The sequence below is a fragment of the Peromyscus eremicus genome, unplaced genomic scaffold (assembly GCF_949786415.1).
Source record: "Peromyscus eremicus unplaced genomic scaffold, PerEre_H2_v1 PerEre#2#unplaced_483, whole genome shotgun sequence".
Lineage (NCBI taxonomy): Eukaryota > Metazoa > Chordata > Mammalia > Rodentia > Cricetidae > Peromyscus > Peromyscus eremicus.
Window position 1 is genome coordinate 106,658 of NW_026734719.1, and position 19,984 is coordinate 126,641.

General features: G+C 45.5%; 1 protein-coding gene across 2 annotated transcripts in view; it reads right to left on the bottom strand.

Annotated features, from left to right (window-relative positions):
• Positions 1–228: 228 nt before the first annotated feature.
• The window catches only part of Pomt2 (protein O-mannosyltransferase 2), a 42,828-nt gene continuing 23,072 nt past the window's right edge, over positions 229–19,984 (bottom strand). For both annotated transcript variants that reach the window (XM_059252902.1, XM_059252903.1), the window contains exons 10-21: positions 19,611–19,677; positions 17,665–17,734; positions 14,574–14,652; positions 10,759–10,910; positions 10,224–10,315; positions 9,246–9,322; positions 3,168–3,239; positions 2,808–2,867; positions 2,615–2,720; positions 1,674–1,814; positions 1,395–1,509; positions 229–697 (exon numbers count right to left, since the gene is read on the bottom strand). In XM_059252902.1, the coding sequence (XP_059108885.1) occupies positions 592–697; positions 1,395–1,509; positions 1,674–1,814; positions 2,615–2,720; positions 2,808–2,867; positions 3,168–3,239; positions 9,246–9,322; positions 10,224–10,315; positions 10,759–10,910; positions 14,574–14,652; positions 17,665–17,734; positions 19,611–19,677 (1,137 nt within the window). In that variant the 3' untranslated portion in view covers positions 229–591. The remainder of the gene's footprint in view (positions 698–1,394; positions 1,510–1,673; positions 1,815–2,614; positions 2,721–2,807; positions 2,868–3,167; positions 3,240–9,245; positions 9,323–10,223; positions 10,316–10,758; positions 10,911–14,573; positions 14,653–17,664; positions 17,735–19,610; positions 19,678–19,984) is intronic.

Below are 19,984 nucleotides of genomic sequence, written 5' to 3' on the forward strand. Positions count from 1 at the left end.
TGCGGGCAGCAGCCGAGCCCTGCAGTGTGGGGTGCTCTGCTAGCCTCACTGGAAGCATGTGGGAAGAAGGGTAGGAGACTCTGGACGGTCCCACCTGCTCTGCCGGTATAACACCATGAGGGGCGGGGCAGCACTCTCAGTCCTCCTGGAGACCAAGGAATTTCTTATGGACCTTAGAAACCTAAATGAAGCCAAATCCAATGAGAAAAGATACCAGAGAATATCCTGTTAACCTTGGAGCACTTCTTGGAATTTATGACACTTGACTGCAGTTCCGTGGTCTACACTCAAGGGGACTGGACACAGGGACCCTCCCATGCTCCCACCTGCTCTCCTTGTGTTGCACAGGAGAGGGAACTGACACCAAGGGTGCCGGAGGTCAAGTGTCCCGTGTGGGAGCTGCAGACAGGGCTGCGGCTCCATTTAGTGCTGACTTAAATCCAGGTCTCCTTCCCAGTTTGGTCCTGGGGGTGGCAGAATGCTTTAGGCTCATCAGGCAGCTCCCCTGAAGCTGGAAAGGTCCAGGATCTGGCTTCATAGCTGGGTGTCCCTGGATAATACCTGGATCAGGCCGGGGTCCTGGCAGTGGCCTCAAAATTCCCATGATTCCAGCCACCTTAGTCCTGCCATTGGACTCTCGGGTTCCTGGGCCAGGGGACCAACCATCCCATAAGCCAGGGGGTGGAAGAGGTAGAAGCTGTGGGAGAGAGAAAGGTGGTCAGCATCCCAGAACTTCACCAAGAAGCTCTAACTGCAACCCCGCTGCTGGGGCCCATCACACAGCATAACCCAGTCCGTCCTTCCATCCGTCCATCTCTGTCCATCCAAGTCACTGTGACAATAACAGCTGAATGACCAGGAAGGAAAGGGCTTTCCCCAGCAGGCCTAACAGAGGTAACCTTTTAGGGTCTGGCCATGGAATGTGTGACTCAGAGTGCTTGCCAATGTGTAAATTACTTTTCAGCAGGCCTCACTACAGTGGCCAAGGACTCTTGACAGGGGCTCTGAGACTTTCAAGAAGGCAGAGAAAGGAGGACTTTACAAATATGGTCTCTTTACAGGGATTCTGAGTCACACTCCTATCCCCCCAGCCTATGCTTCCCATCCTCCCCCTCATCCCACTGTCTGATGTTTTACCAAGGAGCTACTGTGACTAGAAAGGGGGATCCTTCTAGGTGTGCTGGGGTGCTGTCAAAACTAGGAACCACTAGCAAGGAGAAGGTGGAGTGAGGCCCTTGTTGTTCCAACCCAACTACACATTAGGATCACTTGGGCCCAACAGATTCAGAACTCCTAGGGACATGGCCCAGCCATAGGAAGACCTTAAAAACACCCCAGGGATTCTCAAATGGACCTAAAGCTCAGGCTGAAGAGTAATATAAGGGGACACATACCTGTAGGCAGTTGCCAGAAGCAGGCTTAGGATTCCCATCGCATGTATTCTGCTACCCATGGGGGAAGAGGCCAAGGCCCAGGCACAGAGCCGCAGCAGGGTATCCCACAGGATACCTGTGGAGAGCGGGAGACCTGTACCAGCCCATCAGGACAAGCCCTGGGAATCCCACAGGAAGGAGGCACCACCCTAGGTCTCTCAGTTTCTCAGGGAGGCCCCACCCTCCTTTCTGGCCTCCCACTGCCTTCTCTCCCCAGGGCAGGTAGGCAGCAGTGCTGACCTGTCAACATGCTAGAAAAGAGCATGGCTGGGAAGTAGTGGTGGAAGTAGAGGATCCGGCCCATCAGGAAGAAAGGGAAGTAATGGAGCATCCAGCCCAGCAGCAGCTGGCCACCTCCGCGCAGCAGCACCCTGGTCAGCCCTGTGCAGCCCAATCAGCACAATGAGGAGGCAGAGCCTGGGCTCAGCCCAGCTCTCCCCTGTCACATCATCTCACTAGGCCTTCCTTTCCTCACGTGGACTACCCCAATCCCACGGCAACTACAAAGAGTCCCGGGTCAGTACCCAGCTTGGCAGGGATGCCCACAGGGCTGGATGTGGGCATCTGGCAGGAGACACACGCCCCCGGACAGCTGCCTTCCCTGTCTCTACCCCCACCTCTTGGTTGTCAGAGACATTCCCCAGCAGCGAGGGCAGAAAGGAGGCTGGGTGGTGGAGTGTCTGGGGCTGGGACTGTCCAGACATGGAGCTGGCAAGGACAGACGGGTCTGTGGGGTGTCTAGATGTCACCCGTGCCCAGCAGTAAAGTAATCAAGAGGGCAGCCATTGCAGTGGCCTGGAGCTACCTCTCTCTCCCCACTAGAGGACAGGGCATGGACAAAGGGGCAGACGAGGAGAGAGGGGCTTGTCTGGCTCCAGTACGAAAGTGAAGTTCTGAAGGCCAACTGCTGAGGTCTGAGCCTCACTGCCACCTCCACGGGCTCCACGTCCTATGACAAGCTCTCGGTCTCACTGGGCCTAGTTTCCTAACACACGGAGAGGGTGATGACACTCTGCTACAGGGCTACTGGGAAGATGCAAAATGCTGAGCCCAGTGTAAGGTACCACTCGACTGGGGGCTTTCAAAGCAAAGAGAGGAAGTGTGTGCAGTGGGGAGGGAGGGGAGCCCCATAGCAGGCAGACCCTCCCCAGAGTGCAGGCAGGGAAAGCCGGGGCCCTGACCTTCCAGCTCTGCAGGCAGCTGTACCCCTCTCTGCACAGCGATGGCAACGGTGCTCCCCGAGAGGAGGTAGAGGACAATGCTCACCAGATTCAGCCACCAGACCACCTGCACAGAAGAAGAGCTGGGGATGAGAGGGCACCAGCTTCTACAGGCAGATATGTGGGCCTAAGCATTCAGAACTGGAATACTCACAGGGTTGCCAAGCAGATAGACTCGGAAGTCTGTGTCATTGGCCCCTGAGAAGCGCAGGCCCTGTGGAGCAAAGGACACCCAGCTGATCCAAGGCTTCGCTCATCCCCAGCCACCCTCATCCAAGGGGAAGAAGATTATACAGATTACACATCTTTCACAGACAAGCAAACAGGAGGCTCAGATGCACATTCTACATGAACTCTCTGGGAAGTGGGAGTCGGAGTCAAGCAGCAAATGAGCCCCTTTCCTGGCCAGTCCCCCAGCTGAGGCTTCCCCTTGCCACCAATACTCCAGCTCCACAGATGCAATGGTCTCTTCCTTGGTTCTATTTCCTGTAGGAGCTCCAGTCTTGGGCCCTACCTGATAATTGATAGGCCAGTGCCAGGGTTTGGATGTGAACTCATTGTCCTTGGGTTTGAGGCCGTTGTTTCCCTGTAAGAAGGCAGCAAAGATAAGCTAGTCAAGAAAGAGATCTAACTAGCGGACACAGGCATGAGGCACAGTGATCTGATATCCAGCTAAGTGACAAGAGAAACTCCAGTGATGCCCCCTCCCCGGCACAGAGCAACCAGGATCCCACTGGCAGCCATTGTCCACTGCTTGTAGTGACTGCTTAACTCTTCAAACAAGCCCCCATCCCACCAATGACAGCCCACATGGGTAAGAGCAGTGCCCAGAGGGTGTGCGGAGGAGAATGAAATCAGTACTTGATTCCAACACAACGGAGCCTCAGAAAGCTTGTTTAAGCTTAGTGTCTCAGTGGCTTTTCTTTACTGCCCTTCACCAGGAGCCTTTCAGGTTACTATTTTTCAAAATGCCCTCTGTAATATTTTAATAGGATAGCCACATTATATAGCTGTTTATGGACTATATGAATACCTGTGAGAGGTAAGACTTTTTCCCTCCAAGAACATTCTCTTTGGGGAGAGAAATCATTTCCAGTACTCAGTTTAGTCTGAAGAACTTGAACAAAGCCAAGACTATGCAGTGACTTGTCTCACATGGCAAAACCAGGCCTTAGCTAAAACAGGAAGGAACAGAGCTAGGATCCCAGACACTAGCTCCCAGGGCTGAGCGATCCCTGTCACCAGCACAGACCAGGGAGAGGAGTCAGCTGCTGAGTAGAAACGCTGTCACAGCCTGCCACGACTGACGTTTTGGGCTCATCAGCTTTGTTGTGGGGCTGTCCTGTGGTTAGCACCTGGCATCTACTCACTGGAAGGCCAACAGAGCCCCCATGCCCCATTCTTCAGCTCTGCTACCCAAAAGTGTCTTCAGATATCACTAGATCACCAGAGAGGCAAAACGACCCTCAACTGAGAGCTACCTGTTTATCCAAGAAAGATCTAGAAGGTCATATTCAGTGACCTGCTACCAAGGAGCCTGACTAACTCAACAAAGTGAGGGCTTGAGTATAGTCTAGTTTGTAAGTCTCAGTATGGCAATGGGTTGGTCTTAAAAAGTGCTATTAAGAGGGGTGTGTGTGTGTGTGTGTGTGTGTGTGTCCCAAAAGGATCAGCTGCTTATCCCCTGAATCACTGTCCTAGTCACTGTTTGTGAAAAGACACTATGACCACAGTAACTCTTATAAAAGAAAACATTTAATTGGGGGCTTGCTGACCATTTCAGGGACTCAGTCCATCATCATCATGGCAGGGAGTATGGCCTGATCTTTAGGTGTGTGTGTGTGGGGGGGGGGAACTGGAGCCCACCTGGGCCTGGCATACACTTTTGAAACCTCAAAGCCCACCCTCAGTGACACACTTCCTCAAACAAGGCCACACTCCCTAACCCTTTCAAATAGTGCCATTCCCTAGTGACTAAGCATTCAAATATATGAGCCTATGGGGACCATTCTTATTCAAACTACCACATTCGACTCTCTGGCCCCCAGAGGCTTGTAGCCATATCATAATACAAAAATGCATTCAGTCCAACTTCAAAAGTCCCCATAGTCTATCACAGTCTCAACACTTTAGAAGTCCAAAGTTCAAAGTCTCTTCTGAGACTCATGGCAATCTGGCAATCTCTTAACTGTAATCCTCTATAAAATCAAAATCAAACAGCAGATCACATACTTCCAACATACAATGTCACAGAATAAACAGTACCATTCCAATGGGGAGGAAATGGCATATTGAGGAAATACCAGACCAAAGCAAGACCTAAACCCGACATGGCAAACTTCAAAATCTGCAACTACATGTCTAACGTTAAAGTACTCTCCAGATCTTCAACACCTTTCAGCTTTGTTGACTGCAACACACTTCTCTTTCTTGGGCTGGTTCCAGGCCTGATCTGCAGCTTTGCTTGGCAGGTATCCCATGACTCTGGCATCATGGGGTCTAACATCTTGGGGTCTCCAAGTCAATCTAGGCTTCATCTTGACACAATGGCCTTTCTGTACTTCTATGCTGGCACACCCCTAACACATGCCTGGCTTTGGTGGCTTTCCTTAGCCGTGAAGGGATAGTTTACATCCCCTTTCTTGTGTCCTTGACTCTAAAGCCAGAACCACATAGCTGAAGCTGCCAAGTTCTGTTTGCTGGGGCTGGAAGCTGGCCCCTTGTTTAACTACATTTACATCAGCTTTCTGTTGTTGACGTTTCCTTCATGGCTTAAGCTTTCCTTTAACTCCTTTTCACAAGTAGGAGGCTTAGCTGGGTGGGATTCTGCTGAGGTTACCACCCCCTTCCTTTTATTTAGCAATAGGCTTTTCTTTAAACTTTTATCTCCTTGAACACTGAACTTAGCTCCATTATACTTCCTGGTGCTCCTTTTCTCCTCAAACTTACATTGTGTGTTTCTCTTTGTCCAGCTTGCTCCTTCCTTTTATTATAGATCTGCATAATAGTGATTACTAATAACTACACAATAGAGTCAATACTAAGCTATCTTGAAATCTCTTCCAAAGCCAATCCAAAACTCTTCAATTTATCCTCAGGCATATTTTTAGGACAAAGGCAATAAGCAGACACATTCTTTGCTAAAATATCTCAAGAAAGGTCTCTAGGCCACTTACTAATAATTTTCCCCTCTGAAATTAATTGAGTTGGGCTGTTATACTTTATATATTGCTCTCAGTTGTCTTCCATTCTCCTACTAGTATGGCACATTAAGTCCCACTTGAAGGGTTCAACTGCTTTCCTAATGCAAAGTCCTAAAATTCACATTCCACCAACAAGCAGCATGGTCAGGCTTGTTACAGCAACACCCCACTCCCCGGTACTGACTTGTATATCTCAGTCACAGTTCTGTTGCTGTGAAAAGACACTATGACCAAGGCAACTCTTACAAAAGAAAGCATTTAATTGGGCTTGCTTACAGTTTCAGGGATTTAGTCCATTATCATCATGGCGGGAAACATGGCAGCATGCATGGTGCTGGAGCAGTAGCAGAGGGCTACATCTTGATCCACAGGCAGAGACAGAGACAAGTCAGACAGACAGACGGACAGAAAGAGAAGGAGGGAAGGAGCACACCTGGGCCTGCATGGGCTTTTAAAATCTCAAATCTCTTAAGCAGGGCAGTCGTGGTACATGCCTTTAATTCAAGCATTTGGGAGGCAGAGGCAGTGGGATCTCTGAGTTTGGGGCCAGCTTGGTCTACAGAGTGAGTTTCAGGACAGCCAGGGCTATGCAGAGAAACCCTGCCTTGAAAATAAATAAAGCCTCAAATCTACCTCCAGTAACATACTTCTTCCAACAAGGCCTTCTAATCCTCCTAATCCTTCTAATCCTTTCAAATAGTGCCACTCTCTGGTGACTAAGCATTTAAATATATGAGTTTATGGGGGGCATTCTTATTCAAACCACTACAATCACTATGGCTATCCAAAGAGTCCTAGGAGTAATTGATGAGGGAAATTAATCCCTTAAAACCAGTCCAATTTAGTCCAAAATGAGGCCTTAGCAGGTCATAGGAATCTTATTCATTACATCCAACTCAGACAAATCCAGCATCTCTACAATGCAAGAGATGAAAGGAGGCAGATTCTTACCCAACAGGATATGTGTGTGTAAACTAAATCTAGATGGTTTGTTCGACCTCATTTTGCCAGGCCATAAGCTTTCTCCACTCAGGTCTCAACTCACAGACAGACAGACAGACACAACATACATACCAATATGTGCATGTCTACAGTCTGGATTCATTGTCTCTCGCTTCTCTAATTCTAGTAGACTGAGAGCTCTTACACACCCTTTTCTTTGTCTCTACCTCTTAGTGAAACAAGGAATGAAATTCTACACTCCCTCACTGCAGTCTTAAAATTCTACTTAGACCCTGACTGACACTCTGAGAGACAGACACATATTCAAAAGAGCTATGTCATCAGGCCACAGTGACAGCTACAGCACAGAGTCAGAGAAGAAGTGACCCAGAGATTGTTTACTGTCAACTTATCACCTTCCAATGTGGAAAACTGACAAAAATCTGGATTTTAAAAGTTTAATCTGATGAAATAGTCAACTATGTTTTCTAAGGACTGCTTATATAATCACTTCCAGGTAAGTCTACTTGACAGAGGCTCAGAGAGGAACAGTAACAACTGCTACAGCTCCTTGCAGCTCTGTGGGTGGCTGAAACACCGTGGTTCTGAACATTGTTCCTGTAGGACTCACATTCCCATCTCAAGAGCAAGGGGGGTCTTCCACCAGACATCAACTGTAGCAATGTCTCTCCCCTTTACACAGGCAAATTTCAACCATGGACAAAAATCTTCTCCATTTAAAGATTTACTCTCTCCACTTACTTTAGACTTTTGATGCTATGATTGCTGCCAGCTACTAACAACAGGGGAAACAGTGAGTCTCAGGAATCCTTAAACAAGAATCAGCCATGCTAAGCAGCTTCAGCCCAGGAAGAGGAATGGTTAAGGGCTCATGGTTAGGGTTGTATGATGCATATAAACTCAACCAAAGCAGCTTCTTATTCCAACTGGCTCTAAGTTCATGAAATGTAATGTGTGGCTTTCAGGAGCATGGCCACTCAGAGGTAGGAGTGTCATGGTAACTGACACTGACCCTGAAAGCCTATTCATCTACCTTTGAAGCCTGGATCTACTTTACATAGAGCTATGTGCCCTTGAAAAGGTTCCTTAATATCTCTGTGCTTCAGTTCCTTTCCTCTAAACTGGAATGACAATAATCTTCACTGGGTTGTAATAATATTAAATAGTTATGTACATACAGTGCTCACAGTAGTGGGAGCTGTATAAATGTTCACTGGTATGCTGGCTAGCTTTAACTATCAACTATCTCATAATCACCTTGGAAGAGAGCCTCAATCCAATAATCTAGCTCTTGTTGGTCTGTGGGTATATCTGTAGGAGATTATTTTGATTATTAATTGATGTAAGAAGGATCAGTTTACCATGGGTGGTGCCATTCCTAGGCAAGTGGTCCTCCACTATCTAAGAAAGCTGAGTATACACTGGCCTGTGAGCCAGCTAGGCTCTATGGTTCCTCCTGTACTCAGGCTGTGAAATGCACTCCATGGTCAGAAGTAATGCTGTGTGAAACAGCAAGTAGGTCTGCCTTTCAAGTTTCTGCCCCTTGACTTCTCTCAATGATGCACTGTAACCTAGGGAAGGAACTGTAAGCCAAATAAATCCTCCCCTCCCCTAAATTGCTTGTGGTGGTTTGAATGAAAATAGCCCCCTTAGCCAGGCGGTGGTGGTGTATGCCTTTAACCCCAGCACTTGGGAGGCAGAGCCAGGCAGATTTCTGTGAGTTCAAGGCCAGCCTGCTCTACAGAGCGAGATCCAGGACAGGCACCAAAACTACACAGAGAAACCCTGTCTCGAAAAAACAAAACCAAAAAAAAAGGAAAGGAAGAAGAGAAAATGGCCCCCCTAGGCTCATAGGGAGTGGCAGAATTAGGAGGTGTGGCCTATTTGGAGTAGGTGTGGCCTTGTTGGATGAAGTGTGTCACTGGGGGTAGACTTTGAGGTCTCAGATGCTCAAGCCAGGCCCAGTGTCACTCGCTCTTCGTGCTGTCTGCCAATCTAGATACAGAACTCTTGGCTCCTTCTTCAGCACCATGTCTGCCTGCATGCTGCCATAATGATAATGGACTAAACCTATGAACCTGTAAGCCAGGAAAACAAATGTTTTCTTCATAAGAGCTGCCATGGTCATGGTGTCTCTTCACAGCAGTAAAACCTAACTAAGACAGAGGTTTTACCAGGGTGTTTGTCACAGAATAGAAATGAAACCCCGACAACAGGAATGGCTGTCATTCTCCTCATCAAGTCACCACCTCAGCCCGATACCAGAAATGCCCACGAAGGTCTAGCAAACCAGTGGGTCAAACGTTTCCAACATCTTCCACAAGAACTCAGGGAGCTGTAGCACGGCTATTGCTCTGTGTTCTAAATCTGTGGGGCCCAAGAGCTTCTCTAAGAGATCTAGAAGGAAGGAGAAGGGCTCACAGTACCCGGATCATAACCATGTGGGACTCCAGCAAGATCTCAGAAAAACTGGGCTGCAGCACGTCCAAGCTGATGTTTGGCACTACGGGGGAAATGACAAGAGAAAGGCTTTGTCACACATTGTCCTCACAGTCTGTCCTCAGTACCCACACCCTTGCCAGAGCCTACGTGTAGTCTTCCTAGGAAGCTGAGACAGGGAGCAGGGCAGAGGGTCACTTACTGAGCTTAAGTTCAGCATGCACTAGGTAATCTCAGGACTTGGGAGGAAAGAGACAAGATCTCCTTCTTGGTGTTCTGACAGCTCTTGACCCCAGCACCCATCACTGTGACACTGACCCAGAAGCTGGCCTCCTGTTAGGATGAGACTAGGACCCAAATCTGTCTCATTCACTAATATATCCACGAGACCCATGTGATTCCTGACATACTTAATAAGGAATTATCCAACCAGTTAACCCACTGTTTGTCTAGATCAGGTACTAAGAAGAATGGAATAGCAAATATGGAGAGATCAAGCACAGTCTGGAGCGGGGTGAGGAAACTGAATCCAAAGACTTTTCAGTTGAAGCTGACATTGAAGTGGGGATGTCAAAGGTGCCTGGAAGCAGAAATTTGGGATCATTATGGCTATGGCCTTCTGTGAAGGGCCTAGTTGGTTGTAGGGAGAGGAAATGCTTGGCACAAGGCAACTGGACCAATCTGTAATAAGCATCAGAGGCCTGGAGTCTCCCACGGTGCAGAAACAGAAGCTGGGGGGCTGAAATGGCCTTGGAGGAGGTCACTTGAGACGAAGGAATTTAAAGAGGAAATAGACAAGAAGAAAAAGGAACTATGTGTCCAGAGACAACACTTACGAAGACAGGAATGGGGGGAAGAAAGGAAAAGTGACAATAAAATGAAGTCAGAGTCTATGATGGTTTGTGCGCCTAAGCAAAGAGTTTAGCGTACTTCCTCCTTCAGAGTCAGCCAGGGTCTTGACTCACATTTGGGATTGATATGGTCTTCTATGTTCCAGATGGAGTTAGCCGTTTCTTTCAGGTACGGAGTGCAAGTAACTTCCAACTGCTCCCAGCCCCTGCCAGAAAAATAGTCGCAAATGTCCCAGAAGACTTGGAATGCCCCCAAGTGTAGCAATGTCCAATGCTCTTACATCTGTGGAACCTCTCTGTTTACAAGTCAACGGCCATGATTCTTTCAACCTCACACTTTTCATTACCACAACTATCCTAACAGTAGCTTGGCACACATTATTTCCACTTTACAAAGAGACAGAGCCCTGGAGTTCTAACCTGAAGGCAGGCATAACAAATGTCCAACTATCAAAGCCCATAAAATACAAAGCTATACTGAAGTTCTCTGCACCACAGCATCTCTGATGCCTTTTCTTCTTCCATCTACTACCAAGAAAAAGCAAAAGTGAAGTGAGTACCAGCCACAGGGTGACCGAAGCTTCTGGTGTACCCCTTGTAGTGTGAACAGGGTAAGCTACATTAGAATATCAGGATCCCAGAGACTTACCACTTGGGCAGGATCTTTCCTGAAGATCCCAGGACGCAACCTGTGACTAAATGGATGAGGCGAATGCGACTTCTCAGTACCTTGATCCGGTTCCCAAATTTTCTGTTTACAACTTCAATCCGCCAGAAATCATTTGAGTCCCCTGTCCCATTCTGCCACATAAACCAAGAAAAAACTTTACAAAAGTCAGATGATGTTAGAGACAGTGTTAAAAAGGAAAATGGTCACCCTTTCAAAGGCCACCGAGTTTCAAAGGTTAAATTGACCTCAATGACCAATGAAGGAAAGGGAATGAGGAGGCCAAGAAGTATCCCAAGAGTAACATTCCCCGGGAATTCCCTATTACAAAAGTCAGGAGAGAAAGAAGTAATGAAACTGTGGAATCTCCATGTCACGAAGCCTGGGTCTACTGCTGACAATCAAATGAGTTATCCTGTATGCTGTCTGTGGAACGTTATGGACAGAAAATAATTAAGAAGAATTTGTGTCAAAACTTCGCTTCATCTAGTCACCAAGCGTGACTTTGATCTTATTAGTGTAATGTCAGTGGATAAAGCTGTTACCAAGCAATGGGAAATGCAGCAAAAACTAGCAAAGGAGAATGTGTGGCCCTGAGGAACAACTTGGGACAGCAATGGAGTCATTGAAACTCACTCAAGAGAAGAGACTTTGGAAGCAGATGAGTCTCAGGGGTTCCAAAACAGAGTAAGAAACAAAAACTCTGAGCTTGAAATCCGTGTTGTGGACAAACAGTGAAACTGCTCCTAGGGACTTCAGCCTCTAGAAAGAGGTGTGGTTTTAGGTTTTTGGTTTTTAATCATGGATTCGGAACAGGCTGTGTTAGATGAAGTCAGTGATTTGAGCACAGAGTTCTGGGGTCAGCTTCACCTCATCTCCTCATGTGCTCCTCAGCTTTAGTGATGGCATTACAATCTGGTTTAAGCCTGAAAAGCAGTACTTCAAGGATTTCTTTTAACTGCAACAGTTATCTTATGAAATACATTGGGTTAATCTAGAAATTTCACACCTAAATTATAATGTCTTTTGCATTTGTGACTGGCTCTTTTTCTGCTTTGTAATTATGAGACATTTTCTGAGGAGGGAAGGTTAGGATGTCATTCCCTCTTAGAGATGGAGGATTTTTGTGAAATTGTTACACTGTCACCTTCCCCTAAACACTGACTCTTGGTTCTGAAATCACTTACATTTGGAATGGAAAGTTACAATGCAAGTTCTGCATCAGTTCATGCCGTAATTTTAAAGTAGTGCCTACTAATCTGCCTGTTGGAGATGTTAACTGTCCAGGTAGACCAGGCGATGTCAAGTGCATTGATGAAGATATCATTTGTTTTCAAGTGGATAATTTTAGTGCTCGCTTACCCAATATATTTTTTGACTTGAACATGTTTTTAGTTTTTCTTTTTCAGTTAGGTAATCCCAATGAAAGTTCTCCTGTGCACATCTTTACATTAGGATTGTAAAGCAAGAGAAACAGTTGGAGATTTTATAAGATGCCACTTTGCGGGGAGGGGAGGAGTTGTCCCTGAGAATGACAGAAGATGCTGCATCTTGTTTCCTTGTTTTTTTCTTGTTTCCTTACTTTATGATTAGAATATCCAATGCAGACAAGCGGACTTGAATTATTTTGACCGATTTCCCGTGTTATGTGTTTTACACACATGTGTTTTATGTACATATTTGCGGTTAGATTTTCTCCAACAGAAAGCAGTTTCACTACTGGTGTATTAATAAGCACCAATAGGTTTTTATTCCAATTCCAAGCACTGTGGTTGAATAACATCACCTCAATTTTTTATTTTTAATGCTGGAATCTCATCCCACCACCATCAGATGCAGTTCCCTGTTTTGTTTAGTGAAGGGACACAAGCTTTCTCATGGTGTCTTCAGAGATTTATAAATGTGAATACTGATTAACTGGTCTTTATGACGTGTCTAGCTGTGAAGCTATTTAAATAGTGTGGATGTGGTTTGTCATCCAGTATAAGTTCTTAGTTACTGGTTTCTGTGTTTAAAATATAGGGAAGAGGGGAACTGCAGTGTTCGCTGGAGACACCCTGGCTGGGAAGCTCTCCTCCTGCCTTCACTGAGCTCTTGTCCGGCCTCTGGGTTCTGAGCACTTCTCCTGGGCTTTGATTGGCTAAAGCTGTGCACATATGTAAACAAAGACTATTTTAGGGAAGATGGAGAAGCACTGCTCATGTCATTTCTTAGGCAGGTATGCTCGTATGCTAAAAGAAGACTAGTATTAATTGTACAAAAAAAAAAAAATGATCTCCCTCCCCTGAATAGTAATGAAATTACTTCTGCTAAGTAAACTTTTTATGTCATCTTATAATAAAGCTGAAAAATCCCTGTGTTTCTATTTATTAAAAAAAAGCTTTTCGCTGGGCAGTGGTGGCGCACGCCTTTAATCCCAGCACTCGGGAGGCAGAGGCAGGCGGATCTCTGTGAGTTCGAGGCCAGCCTGGGCTACCAAGTGAGTCCCAGGAAAGGTGCAAAGCTACACAGAGAAACCCTGTCTCGAAAAACCAAAAAAAAAAAAAAAAAAAAAAAAAAAAAAAAAAAAAAAAAGCTTTTCTATATGTACCCTTGCTAATAGATTTTGAAGAAATCATGTAAGATGATAAAAACATTTGAATGGTACAATAGATGTAAAAAAAATTCAGTTTAGAAGAAATTTATTTTTACATTAAATGTTTATTTGAAATCAAATGATTTTGTACATAAAGTTCACACATACACACACACACACACAAATATATATACACACACACAGGGTATGAATCTAGAAGTGAGAAGTCTAAATGCTAACTTTATAGGACCAGAGTGTTACATTCTAGACAGTTGATTTTGCCCATAAATCATAATCAAAACCTCACTTGAAGCCAAAAAGAAGATATGGGCCATTTGTGTCCATTATTTTGGACAGCACTTGGGAGGCAGAGCCAGGTGGATCTCTGTGAGTTCAAGGCCAGCCTGGTCTACAGAGCAAGATCCAGGACAGGCTCCAAAACTACATGGAGAAACCCTGTCTCTAAAATACCAAAAACCAAAATGAAAACAAAACAAAACAAAACAAAAGTTCTCCCGGGTTGTTGCCTTTTTTCTTTTTTAGTGCATTATCGTTGTGTATACACATGTGTGACCAGGAAGGGGAGGAGCATGCCTTGGTACACATGTGGACACCAAAGGGCAATTTTGTGGAGTCAGTTCTCTCCTCCCACCTTTATGTGGGTTCCAGAGACTGAACTCAGGTCAACAAGCTTGCATGGCAAGTGCCTTTACCCATTGGGCCACACTGCCAGCCTTCCAGTCTTCCAGCGTGATATTTAAGAGATCACATGGTATTCCTATCTGACATCTATTAGGTATAGACTATATAAAGTTCATGATTACTTTGCAAGAAGAGGGATAGAGACAAAATAGAATTCATAGGCTGCTTTTCTCATAGCAAACTGAGCTGAACAGTTATAGTATGTTAAAGAAGTCTGTGCTGGCCAGCCATGATAGCATACAGCTTTAATCCCAGCACTCAGAAGGCAGAGGCAGATGGATCTCTGTGAGTTTGAAGCCAGCCTGGTCTACACAGCAATTTCCAGGCCAGCCAAGGCTACATAGTGAGACAATGTCTCAAAAAACAAAACAAAACAAAACAAAGAGACTCATCTATATGCAGTCTCCAAATTCTTAGAACATTCTAGAATTCTGGGGAGGATGTGTACTACTACATGGCCCTGGACCAAGCCTCACAACTTTTTACATACACCCTGCTCATACCCCAGTTTCTTACTTACTATGCCATAGCCAGTGACCTGATAGTGCTTCCGGGTCAGGGGGGCCTCATGATAGTGACTGTGCAGGTTCCGAGTTGTTCTAGAAGTTGGAGAAGAGAAAAGCCATTATCTGAAGAAAAGAGATGTGTGTGCTGCTTCTTCTATTAAGAATATGCAGTCATCTGCTAGAATTAGAAAAAATTAAAATCTGAACTATTAATCCCCACATAGCAGGAACTGCGGTGTCTACCCACTTGTAAGAAGTATTCTGAGGACTAGAGAAGAGAGGAGCTCACAGTGAGAAAGACAGAGGGAGGGATGGTGTGCAGAGTACTATGTGTCATGGAGGCCCAGGGTGGAGCATCAGGCAACCTTCACACGTTCAGTAGCTTTTCCTGGCTTTAGCTTTTCCTGACTAAGGAGGCAGGTTGGGGGAGAAGAAACAAGCAATTGAAGTGGATATAATTAAGTCAGGTAAACTTCCCCATTTAACATTTACTTTCTATTCTCACCAACTTTTTTTTTTTAAAGTGGGGATTTGCAAGGAATGGGGCGGGGAGGGGGATAATTTAGTTTTGATGTACTTAGCTTTTTTTTTTTTTTTTTCGAGACAGGGTTTCTCTGTGTAGCTTTGCGCCTTTCCTGGAACTCACTTGGTAGCCCAGGCTGGCCTCGAACTCACAGAGATCCACCTGGCTCTGCCTCTCGAGTGCTGGGATTAAAGGCATGTGCCACGACCGCCCGGCTGTACTTAGCTTTTTTATAACAACTCTTGCTTTTATTCATAAGTAATAAATGTTCATGACACAATTATGGGGAATTTGCAAAAAAATAAATATGATTCTATTTATTTATTAGGGACAAAATCAGATTTATTTAATACTAGGAATCTAAAGTATCTAAAATCCAACTAATTAGAAAAACATACCAGCCCCCACCTCTGTTTTTCTTAGTATTTCAAAATCTCTTATTTGGTAATTCCAGTATATAAACCTTTGGAGGATGTTTCTGCTAATGACTGCTTTTGTCTGGTTTTGGTCATTGTGCCTTTTCCTTGAGTAATACATCTTTGTGCATTGTTCACTGTTGTTGAAAAACTATTTATAGGAATGGATTCCAATGTCTTTCCAAAAGTAGGATTAACTCTTGCTTTTAGCCAGGTACAGAGGAGATGTTACCAGTCTATGCTCAGGTTTATTTAAGTCATGGCTTAAAGATGGAGAGCCCACCAAGGTGACATGGATGCGAGCCGCAGACCCAGGTGAGGATCAGTTAGAAGTTACTTCTTGGGAACTGGGGTTCCCTGCACAACCACCAACAATCTACTCCTACAAAGTCACTTTCCTGTGGTAGAGTGAGGGGAGCAACACACACGTAACCTACAATCTCCTGGGTTCCAAGTCTTGGAGAAGGATCACTTAATAGAAACTTTCCACTTCAGAGGAACCTAAAACTTTGACTTAAAAACTGCTCTTGGGCAAGTGAGGTGCCTCATTCAGTAAAAGTACCTGCTGCCAAGCCCGAGAACTTCAGCTTGATGCCTGGGCCCACTTACATGGTTGAAAGAGAGAACTGACTCCTGCAAGTTGTCCTCTGACCTCCCCACACACTGTGGCTCATGTACACACACACACACACACACACACACAAAACAAAAATAAATAAATGTATTTTTTTTTAAAAGAAACTTCTCTAAAGAGGTAGTCAAAACAAAACATCAAAACTCAAGGCCTGATGGTAGTGGCACACACCTGTAATCCCAGAACTTGGGAAGCCAAGGCAGGCAGATCTCTGAGTTCAAGGCCAGCCTGGTCTACAGATGAGTTCAGGGCAGCCAGGGCTACACAGAGAAACCCTGTCTCAAAAAACCAAAACCAAAACAACAACAACAAAACCCAAACAAACAAACAAAAGAAGAAAGAAGAAACTTGAAGCAGTAAAACTGATTTTCATCTCTGTTTAAATTGTTCAAAGAGTAAACCTGGGGTTAAGACCTAACAGATTTAAGGATGACAGTGTATTTGGAATGCATAAGCCTAGGGTGTACAAAGTAAGTAAAATCTTCTATTCAAGGCTGCCTCCTCTTTGAGGATGAGCCAGAGCTGGACAAATGCTATTAAAGAGCTTTTCCTTCATTAATCTCCAGATGTGTGGAGTGATTTCTCACTGGCAAAGCATAGTATTTCTACAACAGGAGGAGGGGAAACGTGGCCTCAAGGCTTCACTTTTCTCTGAATTCTTTCACTTGGATTTTGGTCTAGTAGTTCTAATATCTTGTCAGCTTCTTCATACTTTTAAGCAGTTTTTGTATCATATTGGTGTTTCCATTCATTCCAATGAACAAACAGTGAGACAGACTAGTGTGCCAGTCTCAGAAGCAGACACATACATGTCCTAAAAGTATCTACCCGAAACGCAGCTTTGGGCTATCAAACTATCCTTTCCTTTGCAGAGGAGGGGGAAGAGCTAAAGTTACATTTTAAGTTTAAATTACTGCGTTTTAAAGAGATCTATAAAACAAAAATGTCTCTACCCTGTCAGCCCCACTTGCCAAAGAAAAGATAAACTTCCTGGAATGCTGGGGGCTGTTGTTCATGTAAAGATAACAAGCCACGTTTCACTTCTGCAAACAAGCTTGGTTGCCCCAGCCGCACAGAATGTGTTTGATCACACATATGAGGGAGGTACATAGGCAGGAAGTACATCTGGATGTATGCTTGCCCTGGATTGGACGAAGGCGTGAAGTACATAGCCTTGTGGATTTTGCCTTTATAAGCACCAGACTAACATACTTTGCAGCCATTCTCTGGGAATCCAGGTATGGACCTGGCCACTGTCCATCGTCCTGGCCAGTATTTAATAAAGTTTGCTTCAAATTTGGCTCAAAAATTGTGGTAGTGACCTTATTCTCACCCAAGGGGGTTAACAGGAGAAGGGACACTGAAAGGTATCCTTAAAGGTCATGTCCTCAAAGCCAAAATCATCAGGCCAAGGCTAGCTCACTGCTCATCCTTATGCCATGCACGGATTTCTTACTCCGCACAGAGGTCCACTGCCTGAGCCTCAGCCCTCTGTGCTACCACTCAGTTCCAACGACAGCAGGGTCACTTACTCTTTGTGTTCCAGTCGGATGATGTCGCCATGTCTGACAAACTCCACTGGGAAGGAAGGATCTAGAGGATCTGCCAAAAAGAAACAAGTGTGGATAGCAAGTGAGTCACTCACAAACTAAACCAGCGACAACTAAGGCCTGTTGGAAACAGTTACAGTGTTGTGTGATATGTGCTGACAGTCCTAAAGGGTTAGGTTCTCCAGTCACCTCAGAGGATTGGAAAAGAGCATCCCAGAAATAATGCTCCAAGACTCTCAAGGAGCAGGGAATTCTGTCAAGCGAACAAGCAGGATAAAGGAACACATACAAAGAGTAATCCATGCAGCAAAGAGTCTGTGTACATAAAGATGTGGGAACAAATGACTGTGTGAACAAGTGGAGCGAGACTGGCCACTGTGCAAGGCTGGCAATATGACCTTTGACAAGTACTGAAGCTCTGCTGGAGCCTCAGCTGGGAGACGTAACAATGAAACTTTCCTTAGTGAGTGATACAGTCTTTACAAAATTAAGTCCACGCAACTGTCCAGTGCTTTTCAAAATCAAATTTGATCTGTAAGTAGACTTCCTAAGCATGAGATGAAACAATGAAATGCTGAAAGAAAAAGACTCCTTTCTGGACATCTAGAAGTTAAAGCTGGTCAGGATCTGGAAAGGCTGCTGCATAGAAAAGTAGCTGGCAGCCATCACAGAAGGCAGAAGGCATCCTTGTAAAAGTCTGTCACCAGCAGTGAGATGCCAAGACTCTGTAAACAGTCAAGGTCGGGAAGCTAAATTTGCTAACACAAATGACTGGCCATGAGATTCACCTGCAGACACCCATTGCTATCCTGCCTTATAAGCAGAGAAGGAAGTTTTATTTGGTATGGATTAGGGTGAGGGGCCTTTACAGCCAACAAGAACACTAAGATCTTAGATTTCAAAGTTCCCAGAAAACCCTCAGCTGCTTAGGTGAAATGCAACCATCTCAGCTTAGAAGCCACAGTGGAAACCAGGCAAGTTCAAATGACTTAGAAGTACCCCCAGTCTCCCTCAAACTTCATTATGACAGACCACTTAGTCTGGCCTGTTGTATCAAAAGCACAGTCAATAGTAGCGACACAGACTCACGCAAGGGGCTAATTTACAGTACTGAGCAGGCAAACAAGGCAGCAGGAGACAGCTGCTGGGTGTATGGTTCCAGCCTAAAGCAACAACGGGAGGAGATGCAAGGAAAATAAGGGAGTCTAGATGAACAGCTGTCCACTTCTCCAGATGTGGAGCAGCTGGCTGCTGTCAGCTCAGGCAGGTGCTATTTGCTGAACAGTCACAGGAAATGCCTGGGGTTCAGGGTGTCACCAGTGAGGATGGGCTCAGGTGATAACTGCCCTCTTACCGCTAACAGAAAGCTGTCTACAGGTAGCTAGTTGCCTTCCAAAGAAAGGAAGATGCTAAATTACCTCTTGCTTAGTCCTAAAACCAGAGATTCCAGCTAGTGTGTGTGTGTGTGTATGTGTGTGTGTGTGTGTGTGTGTGTGTGTGTGTGTGTGTGTGTGTGTGTGTGCGTGTTACAGCAACCACTAGCTAAGCCCAAGCACAGGGCTGGCAGACACTTGGATTATCAAGTAACTCAGCCAGCTCAGGGACAGAAAAGAACAGCACTCTATCATGTCAGGACTACAGGTGGGGTATGGAGGGTTTGGAAATGAAAGCGACTCCCAGGTACCCTCGGTTAGGGCTACCTAGCAGCCCCTGGGATGAGCTTACATGACCTCTTCCTGGATGAAATCTGAGCCCTGGCCCAGCTGTTTCACTCACTGCTCATCCTCTATGCTCTCAACTGTGCTTTCAACACAACAGCAGCTCAACAGTGTTCAAAAGGATCCCTGTGATGAGTAAACATGTCAAAGGTGCTCAGGAGCCCAGAGTCAGGAGAAAAGTGAAGGGACTCTCAGTCTCTGCCACATTACCTGTGTTTGTATTATGTTTCTTGATAATCCACAGGTTGTTGTAGTCCTTATGCAAATAGGTGGTAACCTAAGCAGAGGGCAGAAGGGGAACCATTATGATTATTAGCACAGCTGCCCAGGCACAATCCCCAGCAAACTGACACCACTTTCAGGATCCCCAGCCACCAACTCAGGAGGCCACATTTCCCAAGGAAGCTTAGAAGCAGCTCTCCATTTTTCAGAATTTGGAGGGCCTACCCCTCAAGAACTTTTTCATTTATCTCTTTCTTTCTGCATCTTGTCAATAAAATTTCAGCTGTCTCGAGGGAGGACCATTATACTGTGTGTCTTAACAGTCTCAGGCACAGAAGCAGTAGATTTAGCATATTTTAAAA